Below are 26,317 nucleotides of genomic sequence, written 5' to 3' on the forward strand. Positions count from 1 at the left end.
GCTACAAATAGCGAAACACAAAGTAGTTTTATGGCCATGTTAGAAGTGAAATTTATGACAATACTTAGTCAAGTGATTCAGTCGTTACGAAAACTGGTGACTTGGTTCAAGGTAAACAAAGCCATGGCAAAGATTCTAAATGATTTTATGCATTTGTATGTACAACTGAATACACCATTCATATCATGATCTTGCGACACATTGCCATTAAAGTTGAAGATATTCTGCCAACACTTCACTGCAATAAACGTAAATAAAACTCTGCGTCTGCACTGTCAACAGCTCACTGTAATATAGGTAAACACAACTGCTTTATCTGAAGACAATGAGGTGAAAAATGAGATAGTTATGCATGTTCTTTTATCTCTCGTTACATTAGTCTATGAGTTTCCAATCCTTTGTTCCTTTTTTTAACGAACACAAACCAATTGTCAAACTGTGGGTTTAGTAGATACAATAAATAGATGGAGTAAACAGACGACTTTGGTAAATATTTTATTTGCAGTAAGAGACTGACACGTTGTTATGGGTGGGGGAAGATATGTACAACCTGGTGTGAGTAAATGACTGCAGGATCAGCTAACTGCTCTACCAGGGACGCTACCTCTTCTTACACCGTAGCTTCAAGTCAGCAACAGTCCAGGGTATTGTATCGCCAGGAGCAGTGATGGCCAGAGTAGGGATAGTCAGGAGTTTGGGTTGCCAGAGCGGGTGAGGACAGTCCACGGCACAGAGGTGGTACCCACTCAGAGGTCTGAAGAGAAAACCGCGTCTCACTCAGGCACGAGGAGCTGGCACGGGAGAGACGACGTCTCTCGGGGTTCCGGGCCCGCGAGCTGGTGACTGGAGACGTTACTGTTGACGGCGGTGAGGAGCAGGTCGTCACACCTCCTGGACAGCGGGAGGCCACGTCTACTCCCACCTCTCGCCTGCCGGAAACAAGAGGAGTCACACTATTAATGAATCTGTCTGTTGGAGTCATTGGCAATCAGCTAATATGATCAACGACCCAGAGTATCATACCATACGTTACTTCTCCACAATAGTCACTACACTCATTCACTTACCAGTAACCAATGGTCATCATCTTGCCTAGCGTGATGTAATCCTACTATTCAAAATAAGGAACAGACTACTCAAAATAAGGCATCGAGTATTCAAAATAAGGTATCGAGTATTCAAAATAAGGTATCGAATATTCTCAAGGCAATTCATTTTGTTTTCCAGATCTATTGCTATCGTATTTTATTTTCTTTATTTGGAGGCTCCAATTAAGGCCGAGCTTAAATTGAAATATACAGATGGTTATGTGAAGGAAAAAAAAATATAAGAAAAAATATTTACGAATTTGGGGGGAAGTGAAAAACTTATCATTCAAAATGTGCCATGTCATTGGGAAAAACATGAGAGGGAAGATAGTTCCAAAGCTTCGACGTGTAAGGAAAGAAACAGTTATCAGAACGGCTCACCCTCCCACCCTTGAGTTGGCAGATTACGGGAGTCGTGTCGGTACGAGTCTTTGGGATGATAACGTGACCTTTGAACCTATCTTTTAGGATCATGTCCAGGAGTTAAAGTCATACAATCCTGTAATCTATATTCTTCAAACATGCAATGATATGGAATGCATAAAGGCAGAGAGAAGAACCCATTCATAGGTTTGGATACAGGGTCCACGGAGGTAGGGTCATGGATCATTCCTAAGGTTGGGGGGGTCACAGGATAATATGTGATGACGGGATCATACGAGGTCAAAATGTTGCAATCACACTAGAGTGGAGGTGTGGTACACAGTGACGCACTCACGCAAGGCTGTGGGTCCACGGGAGGGACACAGATACCGGAGACCTGATGGTCCATGACCAGGTTATTTGCTGGAAGAGAGTGGTATTATCGTGAGGTCATCATAACCTTGTCTGTGACACAAGACAGGAAAGTATACCACAAAGGCATCTCCATACATTAGCTGCTCCATCCAAGAAGCTGAGGAGGAACACCGCCATCTAACATGGAGAGTATCTACTGCCGTGGGTATTCTATAGGAAAGTATGAAGGATAAAGGTCCCCAGATGAGACTACAGCGAGACTCGCCAGGAGGGATGAGGAAATCTGAATTGGAGAGAAAAGAGAAAAAATTGACTCAAAATTAATGTTTTATCACCCCGAATCTGGTGTACTCAAAACACACACACACACACACACACACTGAACAAGGTACTACACATGAACAGATTTGCAGATTATGCATAAGTTATGAGGGAAGTGAAAAGCGAGGGGGATTGCATCAGATTACAAGTGGACCTAAACAAACTCGTTAGTCTGAAATATAGCTAATGAAATTCATCCCTAGAAAATGTAATGAGGATGATACACTTAAAATATCTAAATAGAAAATGTAAAGTAATGATGATGATATACTTAAAATATCTTAACAGAAAATGTAAAGTAATGAGCATGATACACTTAAAATATGTAAATAGAAAATGTAAAGTAATGAGAATGATATACTAGAATATATCAATATGATTATTATCTAGCATAAAACAAACTTCAGTAGCTCTAGGTCTGGACTCTATACCTAAATTGGCTTGATAGTTCCTTAATCCAGTAAGTCGGGAAACCTACCCACGGCATGAATATATTGGACTAAGTTCTGGCTACAAAAGAGGATTCATTAACATTATCAAAGCTGGAGGAAAGTCCGTGACCAGTGACAACCATCAAATTACTGTAATGTTGGTCGACATGAGAGATGCGAAAACATACCAGATCTTACGACTTGCAAATTCTCATGATCTTCGTACTGCTCTGGACAGGCGAATCTGGGTTGATGAAGATCATGAAAATAATATGGACGTATCCTGGGAAAGGTTCAGTAAAACATAAATGTGTGAAGGCAACATTCTATGTGTGAGATCTTAGGAGTTAACATCATCTTTAACCTGTCACCAGAACCCCACATTAGGAGAATAATACACGAGACTACATATCTTCTGGCAATTATTATAATAGCTTTCGGATATATGCATAAGGATATGTTCAGCATGCAGTTCATATCCCATACAAGGCCAAAACTAGATTATACTTCTCAAGTTTGGTCGCCTCACCTACACAGCCATACAAAGCTAACAGAGAAGGTCCACAGGAGGACAACACGTTGGAACAGAGAAGAGTGAGGAGTGGCCTAACACAACCTTGAAGCTTTTAAAACATGTCGATGAAGTGGACAACGATCAAGTCTTCGAGAGATGTAGGGATAGAGCAACAAGAACACATCAAATGAAATTAAGCAAGAAACTTGTAAAAAAAATGTAGAGAAGTAATTTTATAGTATAAGAGTGGTGGATCATGGGAACAGAAAAACTGGGGACATGGTTACTGCAGACAGCTTACGAAGATTTGATAAGTTATACGATAGATAATGTTCAAGCGATGGGGCCCCACGAGTGTAGAACTCCCTCCCCGCTCAAGTAGATAACTACACACACATTCTATAAGAAAAATACACATCGCAACTCCTTTATACACATATATAATGGTTGGCAAAGGCTCACCTTCGAGGCCAGCTTTGTATATGACTTGTTGCGGGAGAAGTGGGTGTGTAAGGAGCTCATTACGTCCACGGCTTCGTCATCTTCCGCTAGGCCCACGGGTCGCGTCTGCCTCCCGTCAGCCAGGAATGCTTCCGCCACTGCTACACGACCTAGTAGTGATGCTCTGGAAACCTCCAGGTCTGCTTGAAACGTATATGGTGAACTGTCTTCATCTAACTGGGTTGATCCAGGTGGGTCTTCCAAGTTCGACAAGCTGGGTAGGCGGACGTGGCTGTAGCAGCAAGGGCCGTGTGTGGATGAGGAGACGCTGATTGATGGTGCCTGATCCTGTTCAAAGATGCAGTTATAACACGGTGGCGTCCCAGGGACACACTTGCATTCGCGATAGGGCTTCTTGTCAAGCAGACTCACTCCCTGTGTCATGTCCTTACACGACTATGCTACGCAGACGAAAGCCAAGAAAAATTTTCCCGTTCAGTTTGAGACTAGTTGTTATTGCCGGCAAAATGTAGAAATCTTTAAGGCTGTAGAGAAATCCTTATTTACAAGGGCACATAATACCGCCTCAGCGAACAGGGGGAACGAACCTGGCGCGTTCAGTATCTTCTTGAATCACAAAGGTGTATAACAAAACTAGAGACGAGTGGGTCCTGATACAAGACTATGTTAAGGAGTGAGGCTTTGTTGGTGTGTGTGTGTGTGTGTGTGTGTGTGGCGACAGTTACCAACAACCAATTATCACGGCAATTTCTTCATATCCATTCATTCATACTATCTGATACATTAATATCAAAAAGCCATGGGAATATTACACACTACAAACAGTAAACCTGATGTTAGAATTTGATGCGTGAATTTGGCCATTTTAAATCACCTACTCTGGGAATATGGTAGTGTGAAGTGTACGTCACTAGTGTGGCGGATGCACGAAGGCCACTCAGTATCACGACCCAATGTCTTGACATATATGGCAATAAAATGGTTACAAGTCACACCATTCCATCAACAATAGAGATATTTCATAAATAAGAGGAATAAATCATGCGAAAGTGCTGAATGTTCCACATAATGATAACGATACACTACATAACGCAATATGTGACACTCGTTACATACGCCTAATAACCACTTGAACTTGTCACATACCTTGTTATGACCAATTCAACTTGTCACATACTGTCTAATAACCACTTACACTTGAACTTAGTTTAATAAAAGAAAATCTAGGATAAATGAGCCAAAAATAAACTCAAACTCGCTGTGTCTAGGATGTAAAAATGGTATTATTTCGAAACTTTTATCAATTTGGTTGGGTTAAAGTAGGTCAATATAGGTTTACGAATAATGGTACTTAAGTTATTAGTTAAGAAAACAAACTTTAATGTCTTGGTTAGTTAGGTTTAAGTGTGACTGGATTAGCTAGGCTTGGCTAAGAGTTAGTGTTCAGGTTAGGCTATACTATCCAAACCTCATATGGCGACGTGAAGTAATGAATTTCATGTGAATCATATGAACGTAATGTTATTACAGTATGCAGTGTGGTGGCCACAGCATGGGTGTCTGATACATAATGCAGCACACGCTGTGGTCACAGTTCACAGCAGGATATTACATGGGTTTACTGGTTGCTGTGGCATATGCTCGCCTGCTCTTGGTCACACACACACAACACACACACACACACTCACTATCATTGACAATTAAGATATAGAAATTCCTCCATGTTCTGAAACTATAATGTACGCTGTACTCTACCTTCCTGCTATGAGGCCTCATACATAACTCATGGCAGTCGTTCATCAGGCGGTGGACAACTAATCGTGAAAAAAAAGAAAGAAAAAGAATAAGGTTTAGCGAAACTTATTTCTATGTTGTCGCTGAGACGGCACGGACAACTGAATGCCCTAATCAAGGCCATCTCATTAATGCCATATATATATATATATATATATATATATATATATATATATATATATATATATATATATATATATATTCCTATGAGTCCACGGGGGAAAATGAAACACGAAAAGTTCCCAAGTGCACTTTCGTGTAATAATCACATCATCAGGGGAGACACAAGAGAGAAATATAACAGTCAGTTGATATACATCGAAGAGACGAAGCTAGGACGCCATTTGGTAAACATGTGATTGTCCAAAAAAGGTGTTCTGATTGGGTTGGTGGAGTGGTATAACTGAGAGGGGACATAAAAGCATGTTTCGCAACATTAATCTATGGAACAGGACATATGAGCTGAGGTAACAGAGGAAAATGAGCCACTGGAGGCGCAAGAATATAGGGTTAAGGTGAAGAGTCCAGGCCACGAGGAGGTCTGCTTCCAACCAAGAAAATATTACAGTGGCTTCTGAGTTAGCGTCCTGATAGGAGACGTCAAGGCGCTGGGAGAGGGAGGTTGTGTTTATAAAGGCACAGGTTACAGCTGGACTGACTTCCTCTTGTGATGCCCCGGGTTGTATATATAAGAGGCAGCGAGATCAGACCGAATGTCAACAAGCTTCTGTAGTAAAGTCTATAAGAGCAGTGCCTCTCACTGAGTCACGTCATTAATATCACTGACCTGCCACCCACTCAAGGCGTCGTCTTCATAAAGGTGAGACTCGTGGGGAGGCAGTGGAGGAGCGCACCACCACTCACCGTCTGCCTCGTCTTTTCGAGATTAAGGTTTGGGTGTGGGTGAGGCAGATGGTATAGTGGGCTGGTCTTCCAGTGCTGGCGGGGTGTGGTGGGAGGCGGACGCAGCATCCGGTGACGTAGCCATCTGGGGATCAGCTGGGCAGGTGGTGTGCACATCACGAGGCTGGGCATCGACCGCTGGTGGCAAGAGAAGGTGATCAGGTGCGGGGACCTGGTGGTCTGACTGTGGTCCTGGTAGTGGTGGTGGTCTGATGTGTGGTCCTGGTGGTGGTGGTGGTCTGGTACGTGGTCCTGGTGGTCTGTGAGGTCCTAGTGGTCTGAATTGTTGTGCTGGTGGCCTGGTAGTGGTGGTGGTCTGGTGCGTGGTCCCGGTGGTGGTGGTGGTCTGATGCGTGGTCCTGGTGGTGGTGGTGGTCTGTGAGGTCTTAACGGTCTGAATTGTTGTCCTGGTGGCCTGGTGGTGGTGGTGGTCTGGTGCGTGGTCCTGGTGGTGGTGGTGGTCTGGTGCGTGGTCCTGGTGGTAGTGGTCTGATGCGTGGTTCTGGTGTTGGTGGTGGTCTGGTGCATGGTCCTGGTAGTGGTGGTGGTCTGATGCGTGGTTCTGGTGTTGGTGGTGGTCTGGTGCGTGGTCCTGGTAGTGGTGGTGGTCTGGTGCGTGGTCCTGGTAGTGGTGGTGGTCTGGTGCGTGGTCCTGGTGGTAGTGGTCTGATGCGTGGTTCTGGTGTTGGTGGTGGTCTGGTGCGTGGTCCTGGTGGTAGTGGTCTGATGCGTGGTTCTGGTGTTGGTGGTGGTCTGGTGCGTGGTCCTGGTGGTAGTGGTCTGATGCGTGGTTCTGGTGTTGGTGGTGGTCTGGTGCGTGGTCCTGGTGGTAGTGGTCTGGTGCGTGGTCCTGGTGGTGGTGGTGGTCTGGTGCGTGGTCCTGGTGGTAGTGGTCTGATGCGTGGTTCTGGTGTTGGTGGTGGTCTGGTGCGTGGTCCTGGTAGTGGTGGTGGTCTGATGCGTGGTTCTGGTGTTGGTGGTGGTCTGGTGCGTGGTCCTGGTAGTGGTGGTGGTCTGGTGCGTGGTCCTGGTAGTGGTGGTGGTCTGGTGCGTGGTCCTGGTGGTAGTGGTCTGATGCGTGGTTCTGGTGTTGGTGGTGGTCTGGTGCGTGGTCCTGGTGGTAGTGGTCTGATGCGTGGTTCTGGTGTTGGTGGTGGTCTGGTGCGTGGTCCTGGTGGTAGTGGTCTGATGCGTGGTTCTGGTGTTGGTGGTGGTCTGGTGCGTGGTCCTGGTGGTGGTAGTGGTCTGGTGCGTGGGTCCTGGTGGTGGTGGTGGTCTGGTGCGTGGTCCTGGTGGTGGAGGTGGTCTGATGCGTGGTCTGGTGTTGGTGGTGGTCTGGTGCGTGGTCCTGGTGGTGGTCCTGGTAGTGGTGGTGTCTGGTGCGTGGTTCTGTAGTGGTGGTGGTCTGGTGCGTGGTCCTGGTGTTGGTGGTGGTCTGGTGCGTGGTCCTGGTAGTGGTGGTGGTCTGGTGCGTGGTCCTGGTGTTGGTGGTGGTCTGATGCGTGGTTCTGGTGTTGGTGGTGGTCTGGTGCGTGGTCCTGGTAGTGGTGGTGGTCTGGTGCGTGGTCCTGGTAGTGGTGGTGGTCTGGTGCGTGGTCCTGGTAGTGGTGGTGGTCTGGTGCGTGGTCCTGGTAGTGGTGGTGGTCTGGTGCGTGGTCCTGGTAGTGGTGGTGGTCTGGTGCGTGGTCCTGGTGGTAGTGGTCTGATGCGTGGTCCTGGTAGTGGTGGTGGTCTGGTGCATGGTCCTGGTAGTGGTGGTGGTCTGGTGCGTGGTCCTGGTAGTGGTGGTGGTCTGGTGCGTGGTCCTGGTAGTGGTGGTGGTCTGATGCGTGGTCCTGGTAGTGGTGGTGGTCTGATGCGTGGTCCTGGTAGTGGTGGTGGTCTGGTGCGTGGTCCTGGTGTTGGTGGTGGTCTGATGCGTGGTTCTGGTGTTGGTGGTGGTCTGGTGCGTGGTCCTGGTAGTGGTGGTGGTCTGGTGCGTGGTCCTGGTAGTGGTGGTGGTCTGGTGCGTGGTCCTGGTAGTGGTGGTGGTCTGGTGCGTGGTCCTGGTAGTGGTGGTGGTCTGGTGCGTGGTCCTGGTAGTGGTGGTGGTCTGGTGCGTGGTCCTGGTAGTGGTGGTGGTCTGGTGCGTGGTCCTGGTAGTGGTGGTGGTCTGGTGCGTGGTCCTGGTAGTGGTGGTGGTCTGGTGCGTGGTCCTGGTAGTGGTGGTGGTCTGATGCGTGGTCCTGGTGTTGGTGGTCTGATGCGTGGTCCTGGTAGTGGTGGTCTGATGCGTGGTTCTGGTGTTGGTGGTGGTCTGGTGCATGGTCCTGGTAGTGGTGGTCTGATGCGTGGTCCTGGTAGTGGTGGTCTGATGCGTGGTCCTGGTAGTGGTGGTGGTCTGATGCGTGGTCCTGGTGTTGGTGGTCTGATGCGTGGTCCTGGTGGTGTTGGTGGTCTGATGCGTGGTCCTGGTAGTGGTGGTCTGATGCGTGGTTCTGGTGTTGGTGGTGGTCTGGTGCATGGTCCTGGTAGTGGTGGTCTGATGCGTGGTCCTGGTAGTGGTGGTGGTCTGATGCGTGGTCCTGGTGTTGGTGGTCTGATGCGTGGTCCTGGTGGTGTTGGTGGTCTGATGCGTGGTCCTGGTAGTGGTGGTCTGATGCGTGGTTCTGGTGTTGGTGGTGGTCTGGTGCATGGTCCTGGTAGTGGTGGTCTGATGCGTGGTCCTGGTAGTGGTGGTGGTCTGATGCGTGGTCCTGGTGTTGGTGGTCTGATGCGTGGTCCTGGTGGTGTTGGTGGTCTGATGCGTGGTCCTGGTAGTGGTGGTCTGATGCGTGGTTCTGGTGTTGGTGGTGGTCTGGTGCATGGTCCTGGTAGTGGTGGTCTGATGCGTGGTCCTGGTAGTGGTGGTCTGATGCGTGGTCCTGGTAGTGGTGGTGGTCTGATGCGTGGTCCTGGTGTTGGTGGTCTGATGCGTGGTCCTGGTAGTGGTGGTCTGATGCGTGGTTCTGGTGTTGGTGGTGGTCTGGTGCATGGTCCTGGTAGTGGTGGTCTGATGCGTGGTCCTGGTAGTGGTGGTCTGATGCGTGGTCCTGGTAGTGGTGGTGGTCTGATGCGTGGTCCTGGTGTTGGTGGTCTGATGCGTGGTCCTGGTGGTGTTGGTGGTCTGATGCGTGGTCCTGGTAGTGGTGGTCTGATGCGTGGTTCTGGTGTTGGTGGTGGTCTGGTGCATGGTCCTGGTAGTGGTGGTCTGATGCGTGGTCCTGGTAGTGGTGGTGGTCTGATGCGTGGTCCTGGTGTTGGTGGTCTGATGCGTGGTCCTGGTGGTGTTGGTGGTCTGATGCGTGGTCCTGGTAGTGGTGGTCTGATGCGTGGTTCTGGTGTTGGTGGTGGTCTGGTGCATGGTCCTGGTAGTGGTGGTCTGATGCGTGGTCCTGGTAGTGGTGGTGGTCTGATGCGTGGTCCTGGTGTTGGTGGTCTGATGCGTGGTCCTGGTGGTGTTGGTGGTCTGATGCGTGGTCCTGGTAGTGGTGGTCTGATGCGTGGTTCTGGTGTTGGTGGTGGTCTGGTGCATGGTCCTGGTAGTGGTGGTCTGATGCGTGGTCCTGGTAGTGGTGGTCTGATGCGTGGTCCTGGTAGTGGTGGTGGTCTGATGCGTGGTCCTGGTGTTGGTGGTCTGATGCGTGGTCCTGGTAGTGGTGGTCTGATGCGTGGTTCTGGTGTTGGTGGTGGTCTGGTGCATGGTCCTGGTAGTGGTGGTGGTCTGATGCGTGGTCCTGGTGTTGGTGGTCTGATGCGTGGTCCTGGTAGTGGTGGTCTGATGCGTGGTTCTGGTGGTGGTGGTGGTCTGGTGCGTGGTCCTGGTAGTGGTGGTGGTCTGGTGCGTGGTCCTGGTAGTGGTGGTGGTCTGGTGCGTGGTCCTGGTAGTGGTGGTAGTTGATGCGTGGTCCTGGTAGTGGTGGTAGTTTGATGCGTGGTCCTGGTAGTGGTGGTAGTTTGATGCGTGGTCCTGGTAGTGGTGGTGGTCTGGTGCGTGGTCCTGGTAGTGGTGGTGGTCTGGTGCGTGGTCCTGGTAGTGGTGGTAGTTTGATGCGTGGTCCTGGTGGTGGTGGTGGTCTGGTGCGTGGTCCTGGTGGTGGTGGTGGTCTGGTGCGTGGTTCTGGTGGTGTTGGTGGTCTGATGTGTGGTTCTTCGCCACGGCAGTAGTGGTCCCTGGTCTGGGCCCAGTGGGGTTCGCTGTACGGGTAAGGAAGGTTGGATCTTGTCAAGTTTAATGCCTCAAAGACCCAGTATTTACCCATCTCTTTATCGAAAACTCCTCACGACTCTCGTGTCTCCTTTGACGGGTCTGTAATTCCACCTCTAGACTCACTGAACATACTTGGCATTTTTGTAACCCACTTTTTCTTGGAAACTTCAAATTACGGGAATAGCTAAGTCTGCCTCTAAGAAACTGGGTGTCCTGTTTAGATGTCGACACTTCTCTTCTGAACAGTTGCTTCGTTTATACATGGGATTGATCTGTCCATGTATGGAGTACTGCTCTCACATCTGGGATGGTTCTAGCTCTGCATCCTTGCTTGACACAGTTGAGTCGAAAGCGGTCCGACATCTAAACTGTCCCAGGCTAACCTCCAAACTTGACCCCCTTGCCCTACGCCGCAATGTTGGTTTACTTTCCCTCTTCTATAGGCATTACTTTGGTTTTTGCTCCCGAGAGCTGGCTGCTTGTGTGCCCCCCACCACGAGCTAGACAACGCAATACTCAGCAAGCTGCTGCGTCACATGATTATTGTGTGGCCATCGGCAACAGAAGGGCGGGCCGTTTTGATACCTGCTTCTTTCCCTACACGTCGAAGCTCTGGAACTTTCTACCATCTCATATCTTTCCCAATACCTATGACTTGGCACATTTTGAAAGACAGGTCTTCCATTTCCTCCAAAATTCGCTATTCTCTACATTTCAATTAAGGCCCAGCTTTGCTGAGGTCTTTTGTCCGTGACTGGAGCCTTCAACATGAAAAAAAAATTATATATATATATATATCTGGAGGAGGTGCAAGTGTCACTTGGAAACTGAGGAAGAGATGGACAGGAAAGGAGGGAAGGAGTGGGTGGGTGGGAGGTGGATGTGGGAGTAAGGACTTCGACAGGGGTGACAAGGTGTGTAGTTCTCGAGCGGTTACTGGAGATGACCTCCTGTCTTTCCTCTGTGCTCAGTAGTGAAGTGTCTGTGTGGTACGGACAAGCACCATGAGAGGACTTTCATATTGACAGGTGGAAAGGACCCCATCCACCCGCTCGAAGCCACGGGTCGCGGAGAGTAGAGGGACATTCATGGGTCAAGCGTAGGGAATGGCAAGGTAGGACAGGCCCAATGTAAGCTTGCGCGGAACAACGCAGCCTTTTCACGTAAATCTGGGGAGTCCGGTAGTGCAGAGGGCGGTGCTGGGGACAGGAATATGGCACCAACACAATCGACCTCATAATGGAATCCTTCGTGTGAGCTATACTTTCCATATCACATACAAAACAAATGCAAACTGGCTATCAGACTTTCCACTATATCTACAAAATTGAAATTAAAAGCGGAATTAAATATCTCTGGAACAGTGATTTTGTTCGTAATTGATAACTGGTAGAGATAATAGATATATCTTACAATGGTAATGGAGAATATCACTGTTATTCATGTCAGAAATATATCTTCAGACTCAACCGAAGATTTCCATGGATGTGCCAAAACCCCGAAATATAACGAAATATACCACAATTACGCAGTTTAAGCCACATTGCCTGTGTTCAAATGAGCTGGCAGATCATAGCATGATAAAAAGGCGCCGAGAAATAACTAATTTGTATGGAAATACTGTCCTTTCTAATTCAATGATATACTTTCTCCATTATCTGCTTAACGTTTAACAAAATAAAAAGTACTAGGAACATACTGTAGTTTGGCTTTCAGTAATGTCAATTTTCTCTTAACTTTATACATAGAAAACTATCTGGTAAACTATAATAAAAATATCAAAAATATGTAAAAGGTTGTCTGAGAGGACAGTTCTGCACTGAAAGCGTTTTGCTTACATTAGCCACAGCCATCACAGCCAACTCTAACTAGAAGACTCATTCAGCAGTGTCTCATACCATGTGTATGTGAGGCAAATCAGATATACAGATATACAGATATACTATAAGGCGACCAAATGAAATGTTAATACATTCTCATACCTATACATACTAACATACATTATAGGCATTGATGATATTTCGGGTCTCCAAGTTTCATGAGAGATAATTCGTAATTATATCTATATTTAGTAGTGAGCACTCAACATTTCCCACGATGGTCACGTGTCATTCTGATAGATAATATTTAATTCTACTGAGGTCAACCATTCAGCCTTCTTACCAGACCATTAACCAATCATCTTAGTCCTCGTCATTGTGGATGGACCAATGAATACGGCCTAAATCTAAAGACCAAACCACCAGTTAACACAGTCATAAATGTTTCTGAAAATGCATGTTAACAAATTTGTGGATACACCTTAAACGAAATCAAAGACAAAAATATAATAATAATAATAATAATAATAATAATAATAATAATAATAATGATAATCCCTGGGGATAGGGGAGAAAGAATACTTCCCACGTATTCCCTGCGTGTCGTAGAAGGCGACTAAAAGGGGAGGGAGCGTGGGGCTGGAAATCCTCCCCTCTCAATTTTTTTTTTTTTTTTATTTTCCAAAAGAAGGAACAGAGAAGGGGGCCAGGTGAGGATATTCCCTCAATGGCCCAGTCCTCTGTTCTTAACGCTACCTCGCTAATGCGGGAAATGGCGAATAGTTTGAAAAAAAAATAATAATAATATTAATGATAATAATAATAATAATGATAATAATAATAATAATGATAATGATAATAATAATGATAATAATGATAACAATGATAATAATAATAATAATAATGATAATAATAATAATAATAATAATTTTTTTTTTTTTTTTTTTATACTTTGTCGCTGTCTCCCGCGTTTGCGAGGTAGCGCAAGGAAACAGACGAAAGAAATGGCCCAACCCCCCCCCCCCATACACATGTACATACACACGTCCACACACGCAAATATACATACCTACACAGCTTTCCATGGTTTACCCCAGACGCTTCACATGCCTTGATTCAATCCACTGACAGCACGTCAACCCCTGTATACCACATCGCTCCAATTCACTCTATTCCTTGCCCTCCTTTCACCCTCCTGCATGTTCAGGCCCCGATCACACAAAATCTTTTTCACTCCATCTTTCCACCTCCAATTTGGTCTCCCTCTTCTCCTCGTTCCCTCCACCTCCGACACATATATCCTCTTGGTCAATCTTTCCTCACTCATTCTCTCCATGTGCCCAAACCATTTCAAAACACCCTCTTCTGCTCTCTCAACCACGCTCTTTTTATTTCCACACATCTCTCTTACCCTTACGTTACTTACTCGATCAAACCACCTCACACCACACATTGTCCTCAAACATCTCATTTCCAGCACATCCATCCTCCTGCGCACAACTCTACCCATAGCCCACGCCTCGCAACCATACAGCATTGTTGGAACCACTATTCCTTCAAACATACCCATTTTTGCTTTCCGAGATAATGTTCTCGACTTCCACACATTTTTCAAGGCTCCCAAAATTTTCGCCCCCTCCCCCACCCTATGATCCACTTCCGCTTCCATGGTTCCATCCGCTGACAGATCCACTCCCAGATATCTAAAACACTTCACTTCCTCCAGTTTTTCTCCATTCAAACTCACCTCCCAATTGACTTGACCCTCAACCCTACTGTACCTAATAACCTTGCTCTTATTCACATTTACTCTTAACTTTCTTCTTCCACACACTTTACCAAACTCAGTCACCAGCTTCTGCAGTTTCTCACATGAATCAGCCACCAGCGCTGTATCATCAGCGAACAACAACTGACTCACTTCCCAAGCTCTCTCATCCCCCACAGACTTCATACTTGCCCCTCTTTCCAGGACTCTTGCATTTACCTCCCTAACAACCCCATCCATAAACAAATTAAACAACCATGGAGACATCACACACCCCTGCCGCAAACCTACATTCACTGAGAACCAATCACTTTCCTCTCTTCCTACACGTACACATGCCTTACATCCTCGATAAAAACTTTTCACTGCTTCTAACAACTTGCCTCCCACACCATATATTCTTAATACCTTCCACAGAGCATCTCTATCAACTCTATCATATGCCTTCTCCAGATCCATAAATGCTACATACAAATCCATTTGCTTTTCTAAGTATTTCTCACATACATTCTTCAAAGCAAACACCTGATCCACACATCCTCTACCACTTCTGAAACCGCACTGCTCTTCCCCAATCTGATGCTCTGTACATGCCTTCACCCTCTCAATCAATACCCTCCCATATAATTTACCAGGAATACTCAACAAACTTATACCTCTGTAATTTGAGCACTCACTCTTATCCCCTTTGCCTTTGTACAATGGCACTATGCACGCATTCCGCCAATCCTCAGGCACCTCACCATGAGTCATACATACATTAAATAACCTTACCAACCAGTCAACAATACAGTCACCCCCTTTTTTAATAAATTCCACTGCAATACCATCCAATCCTGCTGCCTTGCCGGCTTTCATCTTCCGCAAAGCTTTTACTACCTCTTCTCTGTTTACCAAATCATTTTCCCTAACCCTCTCACTTTGCACACCACCTCGACCCAAACACCCTATATCTGCCACTCTGTCATCAGACACATTCAACAAACCTTCAAAATACTCATTCCATCTCCTTCTCACATAATAATAATGATAATGATAATATGGATGTTCATCACTGACAGCGTGAGTGGTGGGCTTACATGACAAACTCGTGGTGAATGTACTGTTATGGGTAAGGATTCTCACGGTTATTTATTGCCCCAATAAGCCCAGACGTATTACATTGGTCATCATGATACGGGGGAATGGTGGCATGGGACTTGGGTCTTGTGTGATGACATAACTGGCTTTCTATGGTGTAAGGACACTAAGATCTTGTTCACCTACTACTGCCTCTTACTCACATGCATAGTCTTCTTCACCTACTGCCTCTCACTCACCTGCCGTTTCTTATTAGCATCCTAACTTTTTTGTTATCCCTGGGGATAGGGGATTAAGAATAATTCCCACGTATTCCCTGCGTGTCGTAGAAGGCGACTAAAAGGGGAGGGAGCGGGGGGCTGGAAATCCTCCCCTCTCGTTTTTTTTTTTTTTTATTTTCCAAAAGAAGGAACAGAGGGGGCCAGGTGAGGATATTCCAAAAAAGGCCCAGTCCTCTGTTCTTAACGCTACCTCGCTAATGCGGGAAATGGCGAATAGTTTAAATGAAAAGAACTTTTTTGTCCAATTATCTGTGCAAATTACCCATGGAAACTTAGTAGTGATGAATATTTGCTGTTATTTTCTAAGGGTAAGATTGCTCTAGGCTACTCATGACCCTACATACACTAAAATGACACACAACCCCTTGGGTGTTCCGTGTGTACTTAGGCTGACCCAACCTGGATCTCACAGCCTCAGCAAGGACGGTGGTGGAACATATAGTAACCAGTCCAACACTTATTTCTCCGTCTAAAGTATAAGTGAAAGAATCTCTCCGTTGGTTCCAACTGTGCTTAGCCTAACCCAACATGAAGTTTAGTGGCAAAACTATCTTGTGTAATTAATGGCCCAACTGATTGCATTCATGGCTCTTTCACTTTCAACATAACTATAAAATTCTATAGCATTTCATTTTCCATTTTCAGCAATATACGCATCATAATGACGTTGACCAACAAGACAGAGTTAGTCGTTGAGTTTATCATGTGCTTTTTTCTTAGACAAGGAACACTTCTTTATGTCACCATTCCACCACTTCTGCCACGTATGCTCCTTCTACTACTTTGAAAATGTTACTTAATCTTTCCCAGTCTACGTCCATATCGTTTCCATTAACGATGTCATCCCAGGTTTGCCTGTTAAGAGCAATGCGAAGACTACATAAATGCGCAAGGCTATAATCTGGCCCTTTTTTTTTTCGCGACTTTCGTGTGGACCAGCATTAGAGGGTATGTTGAAATTTACCTCAGTAGTGGTTTGCTGGTGATCGCTTGTACCAAACTTTTCTCCCAATTCAACTTTATGAACGAGATCACCATTTGTAGCTAGAACTAAATCTAATATGTCCTCATCGTGAATAGGTTTCCCAATTAATTGTGGTAGGGCACTATCAAGCAAATATGAGCCTAGTCCCTTGCCACTGGTAAGGTATTTTCCCCACTTAGATACAGGTATGCTTAAGTCTCCCACTATGATCGAGTATTGTTCATCACAAATTTCTGCCATTCCTATCTGGTCGTTTCATCACCAGTCGTAGATAGAGCGATTTCTTCCTATCTCCTATCAAGATATGCTCTGTCATGCTTCTGTTCTGTCGCCTTTTTTCCCTCGCTTTTTATCCTTCTGTTCTGCATAAATGATCTTTCTTCTAACTGTGGCAGTGCTCCCTCTTCTGCTCTACATTCTACAGCTCACTTCCCCTCCCCTCTTCACTTCCAGTCTCCTTCTCTTCTTTGTAATAAACCCATCTTTTTTTCTCTTAATTCGGAGTACGAAAACACATATGTGGTTAAATCAAAAAGTGCAAAACCAGAATTTGTTCGTTCCTTTCCCGTTATTATATTTCAAAACGCTACAACTACAACTAAGCAGTAACAATGTTCAGCATAGGATACACCCCCAACCCATCCCCAGCAACATTTTACAGCTCGTTACATTAGGTTACAGTAAGTTAGTTTCGTACCCGAACCTAACCAAATCTAACATGTTAAGTCACATTTGGTTACATTTCGTTAAGTTTGTACCCTAACCTAAGCATATCTAACTTAACAGGTTAGATTTGGTTACATTAAGTTAGGTATGTACTTTAACCTAACCAAATCTAAACTAACATCTACAGAGAACATATTGTCCTCAGTAGTGAGAATTACTTGCATATTTGATGTCTTTTTTCCATCTATCTTTTTAGATAGACTGGAATCAAAAGCGTTCTATCTTATCAACTTTCCTGATATCGTAATCCCTCTTTAACCAAAATGTGGTCACCCTCTCTCTGTGTTCTCAAAGATGGAGTGAAAAAGATTTTGTGTGATCGGGGCCTGAACATGCAGGAGGGTGAAAGGAGGGCAAGGAATAGAGTGAATTGGAGCGATGTGGTATACCGGGGTTGATGTGCTGTCAGTGGATTGAATCAGGGCATGTGAAGCGTCTGGGGTAAACCATGGAAAGCTGTGTAGGTATGTATATTTGCGTGTGTGGACGTATGTATATACATGTGTATGGGGGTGGGTTGGGCCATTTCTTTCGTCTGTTTCCTTGCGCTACCTCGCAAACGCGGGAGACAGCGACAAAAATATATATATATATATATATATATATGTATATATATATATATATATATATATATATATATATATATATATATATATATATATATCTCCTTGGGGATAAGGAAGAAAGAATACTTCCCACGAATTCCCTGCGTGTCGTAGAAGGCGACTAAAAGGAGAGGGAGCGGGGGGCTGGAAATCCTCCCCTCTCGTTTTTAATTTTCCAAAAGAAGGAAGAAAGAAAGGGGCCAAGTGAGGGTTTCCCTCAAAGCCTCAGTCCTCTGTTCTTAACCCTACCTCGCTAATGCGGGAGATGGCAAATAGTATATATATATATATATATATATATATATATATATATATATATATATATATATATATATATATGTATATATATATATATATATATATATATAGTCTTTGCTGTGTTATATACAGAAGCGTATCGCACACTTTGGAAACGGGCAAATCTTCACCCTCCCTTGAGCCAAGCAATATGAAATAAACAATAATGATAATAATAATAATAGTAATAGTGATTGATAATGATAATGATAATAACAATAATAGTGATAATGATAATAATAATATTGATAATAACTTTACGATCATATTGTTTACAATAGCGAATTAAACTACACTCATGTTATCAGCCGTTCTATGTAGTCGCATTAATATATAATATATAGTCACATTAATATGTAATATATAATAACTTACCTCTGAGAATGAACGACCCATATAAATAATAAATAAGGGCTAAGATGAGAAGTCTCCTTACACAGCACCCTTGCTCTGAGCAAGTGTACCCCAGAGCATTTTCTTCCAGCGTTATCAACAAGCTACATGAAGCTTGAAGTCAATTGGACCCTTGAAAAAAAAGTGGCCTTTGTTAGCCTTTAAGGCCAGATTATGGTACCCTTGGACCCAGCCTTGGATCCTACGGGTCTTTCATTATAATTAGGCTGCCTATTTTGAATAAATGGGATGGGGTTAGTGTACAATGTACAGGTCTGGGGCGGCCTATGGTCTGGCCTTAAACTCAGCATAACCTCGATTTCGCAGACGTGGAGTAATGGCGTGTCATTTAATGCTAATTATCCATTAAATTAGGTTAATTCATTATAATAATTTCGACAGAAAAATGCTTTACACACAGTACAGCAATGACCATACTTTAAGGCTAGGAAATTGACATAATGAATATGGTAAATTATTTTAAAGAATTAAGAGTATCTTTACTTACAGTAAATGGAAGATTTAATTATGTTGTAGTGATTGATAGCAGTGACCCCGAATTATCTTTATTGCCAATTAGTAATGGAATATGGTGAGGAACAGCGATCCTCGTGGCAGAGGTTTGGGCTGTGCCAATTCTCGGCGTTTTCATATGTCTACCTAGAGATGATGAGCCAACTGGTTGAGGCATGGACACTAAACCTCAATGGAAATCCATTACAGTTTTTAATTGTTCTTAAGAAGTGACTTTCTCTACCCCAAATCCTCACACATGGACACCAGACTTCTCAATTAACTTTAGTTCTGGCGCAACACTAAATTCCACTCGCATTCTTTTCACTCCAGTACCTCTAGGGGCCATAGCTGCTTAGTTCTGTTCACCTTATATGCTAATGATAATAGAACAAACACTGCCATCACAGGAAAACATGCGCGGAAGAAAACACATTGTTGTCAACGCCATTTGAGAATGGCGCCGCCAAGCGGCTTTTCGTCGAATGATGGAAAAAATCTATTTTAATCCACACTACTTTTCTGGGACTGGTGGACAGTGTCCATTGTTTCTAAATTCCGTTGAATAAAAGTGTAATGTACCTACACGTAAGATATGGAGGCTATGGCTGCTACAGTTACATATATCCACGAAAAGGTAATGGAACTTTTTTTTTTATATTCATCGACCAAACCCATTGGCAAGGTTGATAATGGAATATGTGTTTGTTATAAATAACTGACAAAAACCGGTTATTTTGGGAAGAAACGGGTTTAAATGGCGATTTGCCGACTGTGATGTGCTGGTATGGCGCGTAAATATCTGTGATTACATACTGGACCTAAAATACATATGAGTAGACTAAGATCATGTAAAACTGAAATTTCATTGATAATCATTCATAATTGTTCTACATTATGTGTTGTCTTTGCCTGGGGCACAATATACCCATCAGAGTACATGATGAAAAATTAATAATCCAAGGCAAGTTAACCTCTTGCCCAAAATACTAAATATCTTCTCCATATTCATGGTTATTCTTGCACGGAACATCGTATTCCCTCAAAATAGTTTTAGAGAAAGAAAAAAATATTCTCTTATCTGTCAAATATTAACTATCTACACAATAGATAGTGAGAGGTCGTAGAAAGAATCTTTCCTACGATAATCAAGTTATTAACTCGATTCGTTCTGTTTAGCATAAAACAAAAGTAAAGCTTTAGTATTACATCTAACATGACTTTAATCTAAGAGAAAAGATGTTATCCTTGGAGTTTAATTGCAAATACATTTAGCTGCGCAACTCATACATCAACTGTTCACCAGAGAGCATCTGGTAGAAGTTACAAGTATAGGTGCGCTCTGATTGGTCAATCCGACATACAGTCGGAATTTTCTACCAATGGGAAGACAGTTCACAGGAATCTCCTTTACTTAGTTTCTACCAAATACTACTTTGTTGTTTTGGATTTTTAGTGTAGTATCCTATATTTGTGAAAGTGCGGTAAGTAGCTGGTTTTACAGCGGCTTGTGAATGAAAAATATGGAGTTATTATTGGAAGTGCAAATTATGTGAATGTATATGACCAGGAGGAGGAGGTAGGTGCAGTAATAAGGTGTTTTCTCGCGACTTTGGCTCGATGTGTCTCTGGAGGGCAGGGCAGGGCAGTTGACAGTTTATTTACATCACTGGTAAACATTTAGTCAGGCAGCTATATTGTAAATCCGCCTTTTTCCCCTATCTTATCTCTGGGTAACTTATGACGAGGGAACATTGATGAACTCTCTTTACTAAAAATTAATTGATTTGGTATCAAGAAAAAATTTATAATAGTGCTTTTATTGTATGCTATGTACATATGGCTTTCCTGGTATACGAGAAAGCTAAGTCATTTCACTTTTAGAAATCTGGTTCAGAGGTGATAAGTTTAGGTTCATTTGAACTCTGAATGAACCTCAGCTTTAGATTTTCAGTTACTTTGTGTATAGAATAGAAATGGTGTTACCGGACTCTGCCCAAGTAGTTACACCGTGAGATGTGACCTTCGTTGAGGCTGTTTCGTTATCAGTGGTTAGAACGAACCACAACCTCATTAAGGATCTTCTTATTACAGTTGAGTCCATAGTCTTGCTACTGTCTGGAGTGGGGCCTTTAAGCTGCAGAAACCTAATTTAAATCATTGTATTCAAAGTTAGTAGAAATGCAGAGCTGAATTAGACTTGTGCCAATATAAATATGATAGGGTATCTGTTTAGCCCTACACGACTTTATAACCTTTGGAATGTGGATGGTATTGTTTTGCAATGGTTGTGTTGTAAATGATTTGTCATTGTAGCTCAGCAAGAGAACTAACTTTGGAATATGTGTACTCTTATTTTAAATGACAAATACAGTGAGAATTGTGGGAAAAACACATTTGGGAGACCCTGTTTCTTATTATTTGGTGAGGATTTTGAAAAGAAAAGATATGGAGCTAATGTAAAACTTGGTGAAATACAACTAGTACTCAGTGCAACCAATGAAGAAAAACTTTGTTTAATATAACAACTAAGTTTTAGTATCATTTCGTCTTTTAAAAGATATGGGTAAGCTAACAGTGTAATGATCAAAGCCAGCTTTGCATATCAAGTGATTTTCATCTGTAAATTTGTATAGTGTTTAGAGGTTGAATTTAGGGTTAAGACTTAGGATACCATGTTTTATTCAGCAATGTTAGGTACAGAAGGAGGGGAAATATAAGGTTGAATGATGTAAACATAGGTGAAGTGTTTATAAAAGAATAATTATAAAAATCATACCAATTTCCTAAGCAGCTGGTAATTACCTTATTTGTATTGTTATTTGAAAATTAGTGTATGGACTTAAGTCATGCAACGCTAATACCTTTGCAATAGTAGTGCAGTATATTAGGAGCAGAAAAAGGTGCCACTACTTGATTTTAAGCTCAATATATTATTCATTGATATTGAATAAGGTGTAGTGGTGAGGATTATGAGAGTCAAGTTTGAAGTGAGGTTGATTTAGTAAAAGTTGGTGAAACGCATGTAAGAAATCAACAAAACCTACAAGAATCGTACTTAAGTTCCTCAGGCAACCAAAATATTTTTTATCCTAATATTGATGTATACATTATGGTTGCATAATGGAAGCCATTGCTGGGCATTTTTTATATTTCTGTGGATATGAATAGATACCATTGCATACCATGCTTCTGTATGTGACATCATCTAGTATACATGAGTATATTTTGACATCAGTATTGAAATTTATGGTAAATTGCCTACTTTTACATTAATTCCTCATTTTCTGTGATTTTCATAGCCCCTCACCTGATAATTTTTTTTATACTTTTTTTTTTTATAGATAAGTAAAATATAATGATGTTCAAAATCACACTGCCTGTCTTTGTCTTTTTGCTGTACACTATGCTCTCATTGCAAAACAAAATCGTTCATTACCCAAAACTTTTAGTGCTGCATGGGCAAAGCCCTTTTTCTTTCTTTCTTTCATACTATTCGCCATCTCCCGCGTTAGCAAGGTAGCGTTAAGAACAGAGGACTGGGCCTCTGAGGGAATGTCCTCACCTGGCCTCGTTCTCTGTTCCTTCTTTTGGAAAATAAAAAAAAAACGAGAGGGGAGGATTTCCAGCCCCCCGCTCCCTCCCCTTTTAGTCGCCTTCTACGACACGCAGGGAATACGTGGGAAGTATTCTTTCTCCCCTATCCCCAGGGATGATATATATATATATATATATATATTTTTCTTTCCCTTAAACCATTCACCATTTCCCGCACTAGCCCTACTTTACATATTGTTTACATTCTTGTAGACATTACCTGATTCTGTTGCATAGGTGCTTGATCATTTGATGCCATGCAGCAGATGATATAATTGACTTTAATAGTGAGATTTAACGTAATAGCTGAGGTTTTTGTAAGTAATTTAGATTTGACAAATAGTTAAAATGTGCTCTCTGGTGTGAGATAGCACATGGTCAAATGTGAGGGAATATGTTCATTCCCACATGAATGTAAGCAGTGCCAAATGATAGGTTGTAAATTGACAGTAGGTCACATTTTTCCTGTGATAGAAGAAGTAAGATAACTGGCAGATGCTAGTGGAGGTTAGGTGAGGTTTTTATTGGTTTTGTTGATTTTTTTCTTATGCTTCTTCGATATTTAAGTTACTCCATCATTTTCCCTGATATTCATAACCTTTACCAATGTTGCCTCATTTATCATCACAGAAGAGAATATCGATGATCATCCAAATCACACTCTGCAACTTTGATTCTGCTCTCTAAATACTAAGCAGAGTCGATTGGAATGCTTTGTAGGATGTGTTAAGGGTGTATAGGGTAAGGGAACATCTGATGGATGTATGTGTAAGAATGGATGGAGAGTTGAGCTAAAACTTGGTTTACATTTGGGTGTGAGGTAGGGCTATGTGATGTCACTATGGCTTTTTAACTTATATATGGATGCAATGATAAGAGATTAAAGCAAATCTAGAGAAGAGGGGTTCAGAGATGGAGTGTGGTGGTAAGGTAAGGTGGCAAGTGGCATTCCTGTGTGAATGATACTGTGTTGTTGAGAGTGGAGTTGTAGAAAGTTTTGTGTTTCATGATGTATGTAAGTGTAGGCGATTAGAGATAATGTGAATAAAAGTAAAGTAAAGGTGCTTGAAAGGAAACATAGTGAAAGCCTGGATTTTGCAAAGCTTTATAGAGCGAGAAAAGTAAGTGTACTAAACTGTCATAAATATGGGGGGAGAAAAACTAGAAGGGTGACAATTAAAGTATTTGGGAGCTGTCTTGGGTAAGTTTAGTGATAAAGGAGAAGTATGGGAGAGAGCAGTACAGGATAGGAGAATCATTAGGCCCCTTCATAGAATAGTGAAGATTAGAGGTATAAGTATGGAAATGAAGAAAGGATTAAGTAACAGCATAGTTCTCCCGACTCTGACCTATGCAGCTGAAACATGGACATGGAATGCTTCACTGAGATAGAGAATCCAGGTTAAGGAAATGAGGTATTTGAGAGGAGCATGTGGTGTGACTAGATTGAATGAATAAAGAAATGAGAGAGTGTATAAGAGACTGGATATGGCAGGGAGTGAATTGTGGAGTGCTAGAGAAGGAGAAATGTAATCCTTTGAAGTGGTTTTGGGCATGTGGAAAGAATATGAGATGGGTACTTTACAAGGAGAGTGTATGATAGAACTATTAAAGGGTTACTGTTAGAGAAAGATCACCATGACTGGGGGAAATAGTGTGAAAGAGTACTGGGGGAGAGAAACAGTGGAAGAATGCAGATGTTGGTGTATGCAAGGGAGGCATGTAAGGACCGGGATATGTGGAGATTCTCTTGCAGTAGCCACCCCCTTGATGGGGTTTCCCAAAGGGAACGGTCAGCAGAGATATAGTGAGATAAAATTGTTTACACCTGATGAGGTGCATTGTCTCTGAATGTTCAGTGAACGTTCAGAACTTCCACTGAATCATGATTAACCCTTCATAAGATTATCACAGACTAGCGTGATCGTCAGATTATCAACATAGATGTATAGATTTAAATACTAAACCACCTTTACAGAACATAATTACTTAATGTACAAAGCTAATTTCAGTGTGTAGCGGAACTATGGTAGAAATATATTGTTCATATTATCGTTAGTTTTATATGCTTCAGATTGTGTATTGTGAATGTTCACTTTGTACCACTGGTGGCTGCTACTTTTCCCAAGCATTGCTCACATTTCTGTATATTGTTAAAATCCACAAACACCACTAGATTTTACCTTCCAGCCAAGATTTACAATAATTTTTAATGTTTTTGGTGAAATGTATTAGGGAAATATGTTTTCTCTCATCATATGGTTTTCTGCAGAATTAGTTTGAGGTAGTGAACGCTTCAGTGTGCAAAGGAAATTAAAACCATACTGCTGGTATATTTCAACTAAAGCATTAAGAATTGAAGTAGCTTGGTCACCAATGACCAAATCTGTTGGACCCAGCCCGGACTGTGATGGTGAAGGCCTTTAAAGACTACACCAGGTAACTGGTGGACATCTAGCTGTATTGAAATGTTTACTTTGAATGTCATAGATAGCAGGGTGGTGGTGAAAAAATTGTGTTTTTTGAGATTTTGGTATACAAATCGAATGGTGTTTGTCTTGACATAAGTAAGATTTGCATGATAAGTACCCAAATACCTAAAGTTATGGTAGTGCACTCAATTATCACAAGATGTATTATTTTTGACAAATTATACGTAGTGTACTTTTTCCAATTTATCAGAAGATGAAGCTCATTGTCAAAAGGTGATGCAAAGTATGCTAATTCTAGTGTTACAAGTCTGTAGTCCTGCAACTTAGAACATCGTAACTTGAAACCTTGCTGTATTGAGTTGGTGCAGAAAGTTAATGTTTTCATTTGGTCATGTGTATAATTGTGTAGAGGTTTAAGAAAGTGAAAAAATTTTTCTTGTGAACTTTTTCATTTGTTAATGAAGTATAATTTTATACTAGGTCTACAGAAAGCAAGAATCATGGATATATTTTTTGATCATCCTTTATTTGCCTGACACTTGTAGAGGGAGAAGTTAGCTGTTGAGTCAAGTTTGGTAAAAGAATAGACAGTATTATCATTTGAGTGTCATTAATGATGTTAATTAGTATTTAGAATGATCTCTTGCATCTTCAATTCTACCTTACTCCCAATTGCAGGGAAATTATGTATTCCTTTGGAGAGAAAAGTTCTGTGACAGAACTGTACTTCCGACAGTATGGCCTCGCCAGAGGTGACTTTTCACCTGAAGTGCAACCTCATACATAGAAAGTCCAGTAGCACCAATTTTGTGTATAGAGTAGGGAATACAAGCTTTTTCATGGTTCAGATGAGCATCCTTTTAGTGTTTCAATAAAAGATAAAAAGATGCACATAATCAGTTATCTGCTGTTATCCCAATTATCTGGTGAATAGTTTTGTTTTGTATCTGGAGGATAAGAAGTGAACTTTTTTATAACTTGTATAGAAGATTAAGTTTGGAAGTGAATTTTTGTAAGGTTTTGTTGTGTTTTGATCTAATGTAATCTTACCTAGTATGGGGTAAGTTTGGTAACTTTCCTCTAGTTTTGAACTGAATTTAACCAAGGTAAGGTTCGATATGAATTTATTGGGCTCCAGCCAAGTAAACTTGTACTGAATAATTGATAACTTTAATTGTTATTATTAGTACAGGTTGAGTATCCTTTATCCAAAATGCCTGGGACCAGAAGTGTTTTAGATTTTGGATTTTTTTCGGATTTTGGAATATTTGCATATAAATAATGAGATATGTGCAAAACAGGGTGGTATGGAAACAAACGGGTTAGAACTGAAACATACCT

General features: G+C 42.7%; 2 protein-coding genes across 2 annotated transcripts in view; one reads left to right on the forward strand and one right to left on the reverse strand.

The window, feature by feature from the left end:
* Positions 1-485: 485 nt before the first annotated feature.
* LOC139766845 (uncharacterized) lies at positions 486-4,229 on the reverse strand. The gene is made up of 2 exons (XM_071695796.1): positions 3,555-4,229; positions 486-929 (listed from the first exon to the last, which is right to left on the reverse strand). Exons 1-2 carry the CDS (start codon positions 3,975-3,977, stop codon positions 774-776), a joined length of 579 nt encoding a protein of 192 aa, XP_071551897.1. The 5' UTR covers positions 3,978-4,229; the 3' UTR covers positions 486-773.
* A 16,100-nt stretch (positions 4,230-20,329) lies between these two features.
* The window catches only part of Socs16D (Suppressor of Cytokine Signaling at 16D), a 101,843-nt gene continuing 95,855 nt past the window's right edge, over positions 20,330-26,317 (forward strand). The window contains exon 1 of the mRNA XM_071695798.1: positions 20,330-20,431. The gene's annotated coding sequence lies outside the window, so the exon portion shown is untranslated. The remainder of the gene's footprint in view (positions 20,432-26,317) is intronic.

Source organism: Panulirus ornatus, chromosome 58 (assembly GCF_036320965.1).
Source record: "Panulirus ornatus isolate Po-2019 chromosome 58, ASM3632096v1, whole genome shotgun sequence".
Lineage (NCBI taxonomy): Eukaryota > Metazoa > Arthropoda > Malacostraca > Decapoda > Palinuridae > Panulirus > Panulirus ornatus.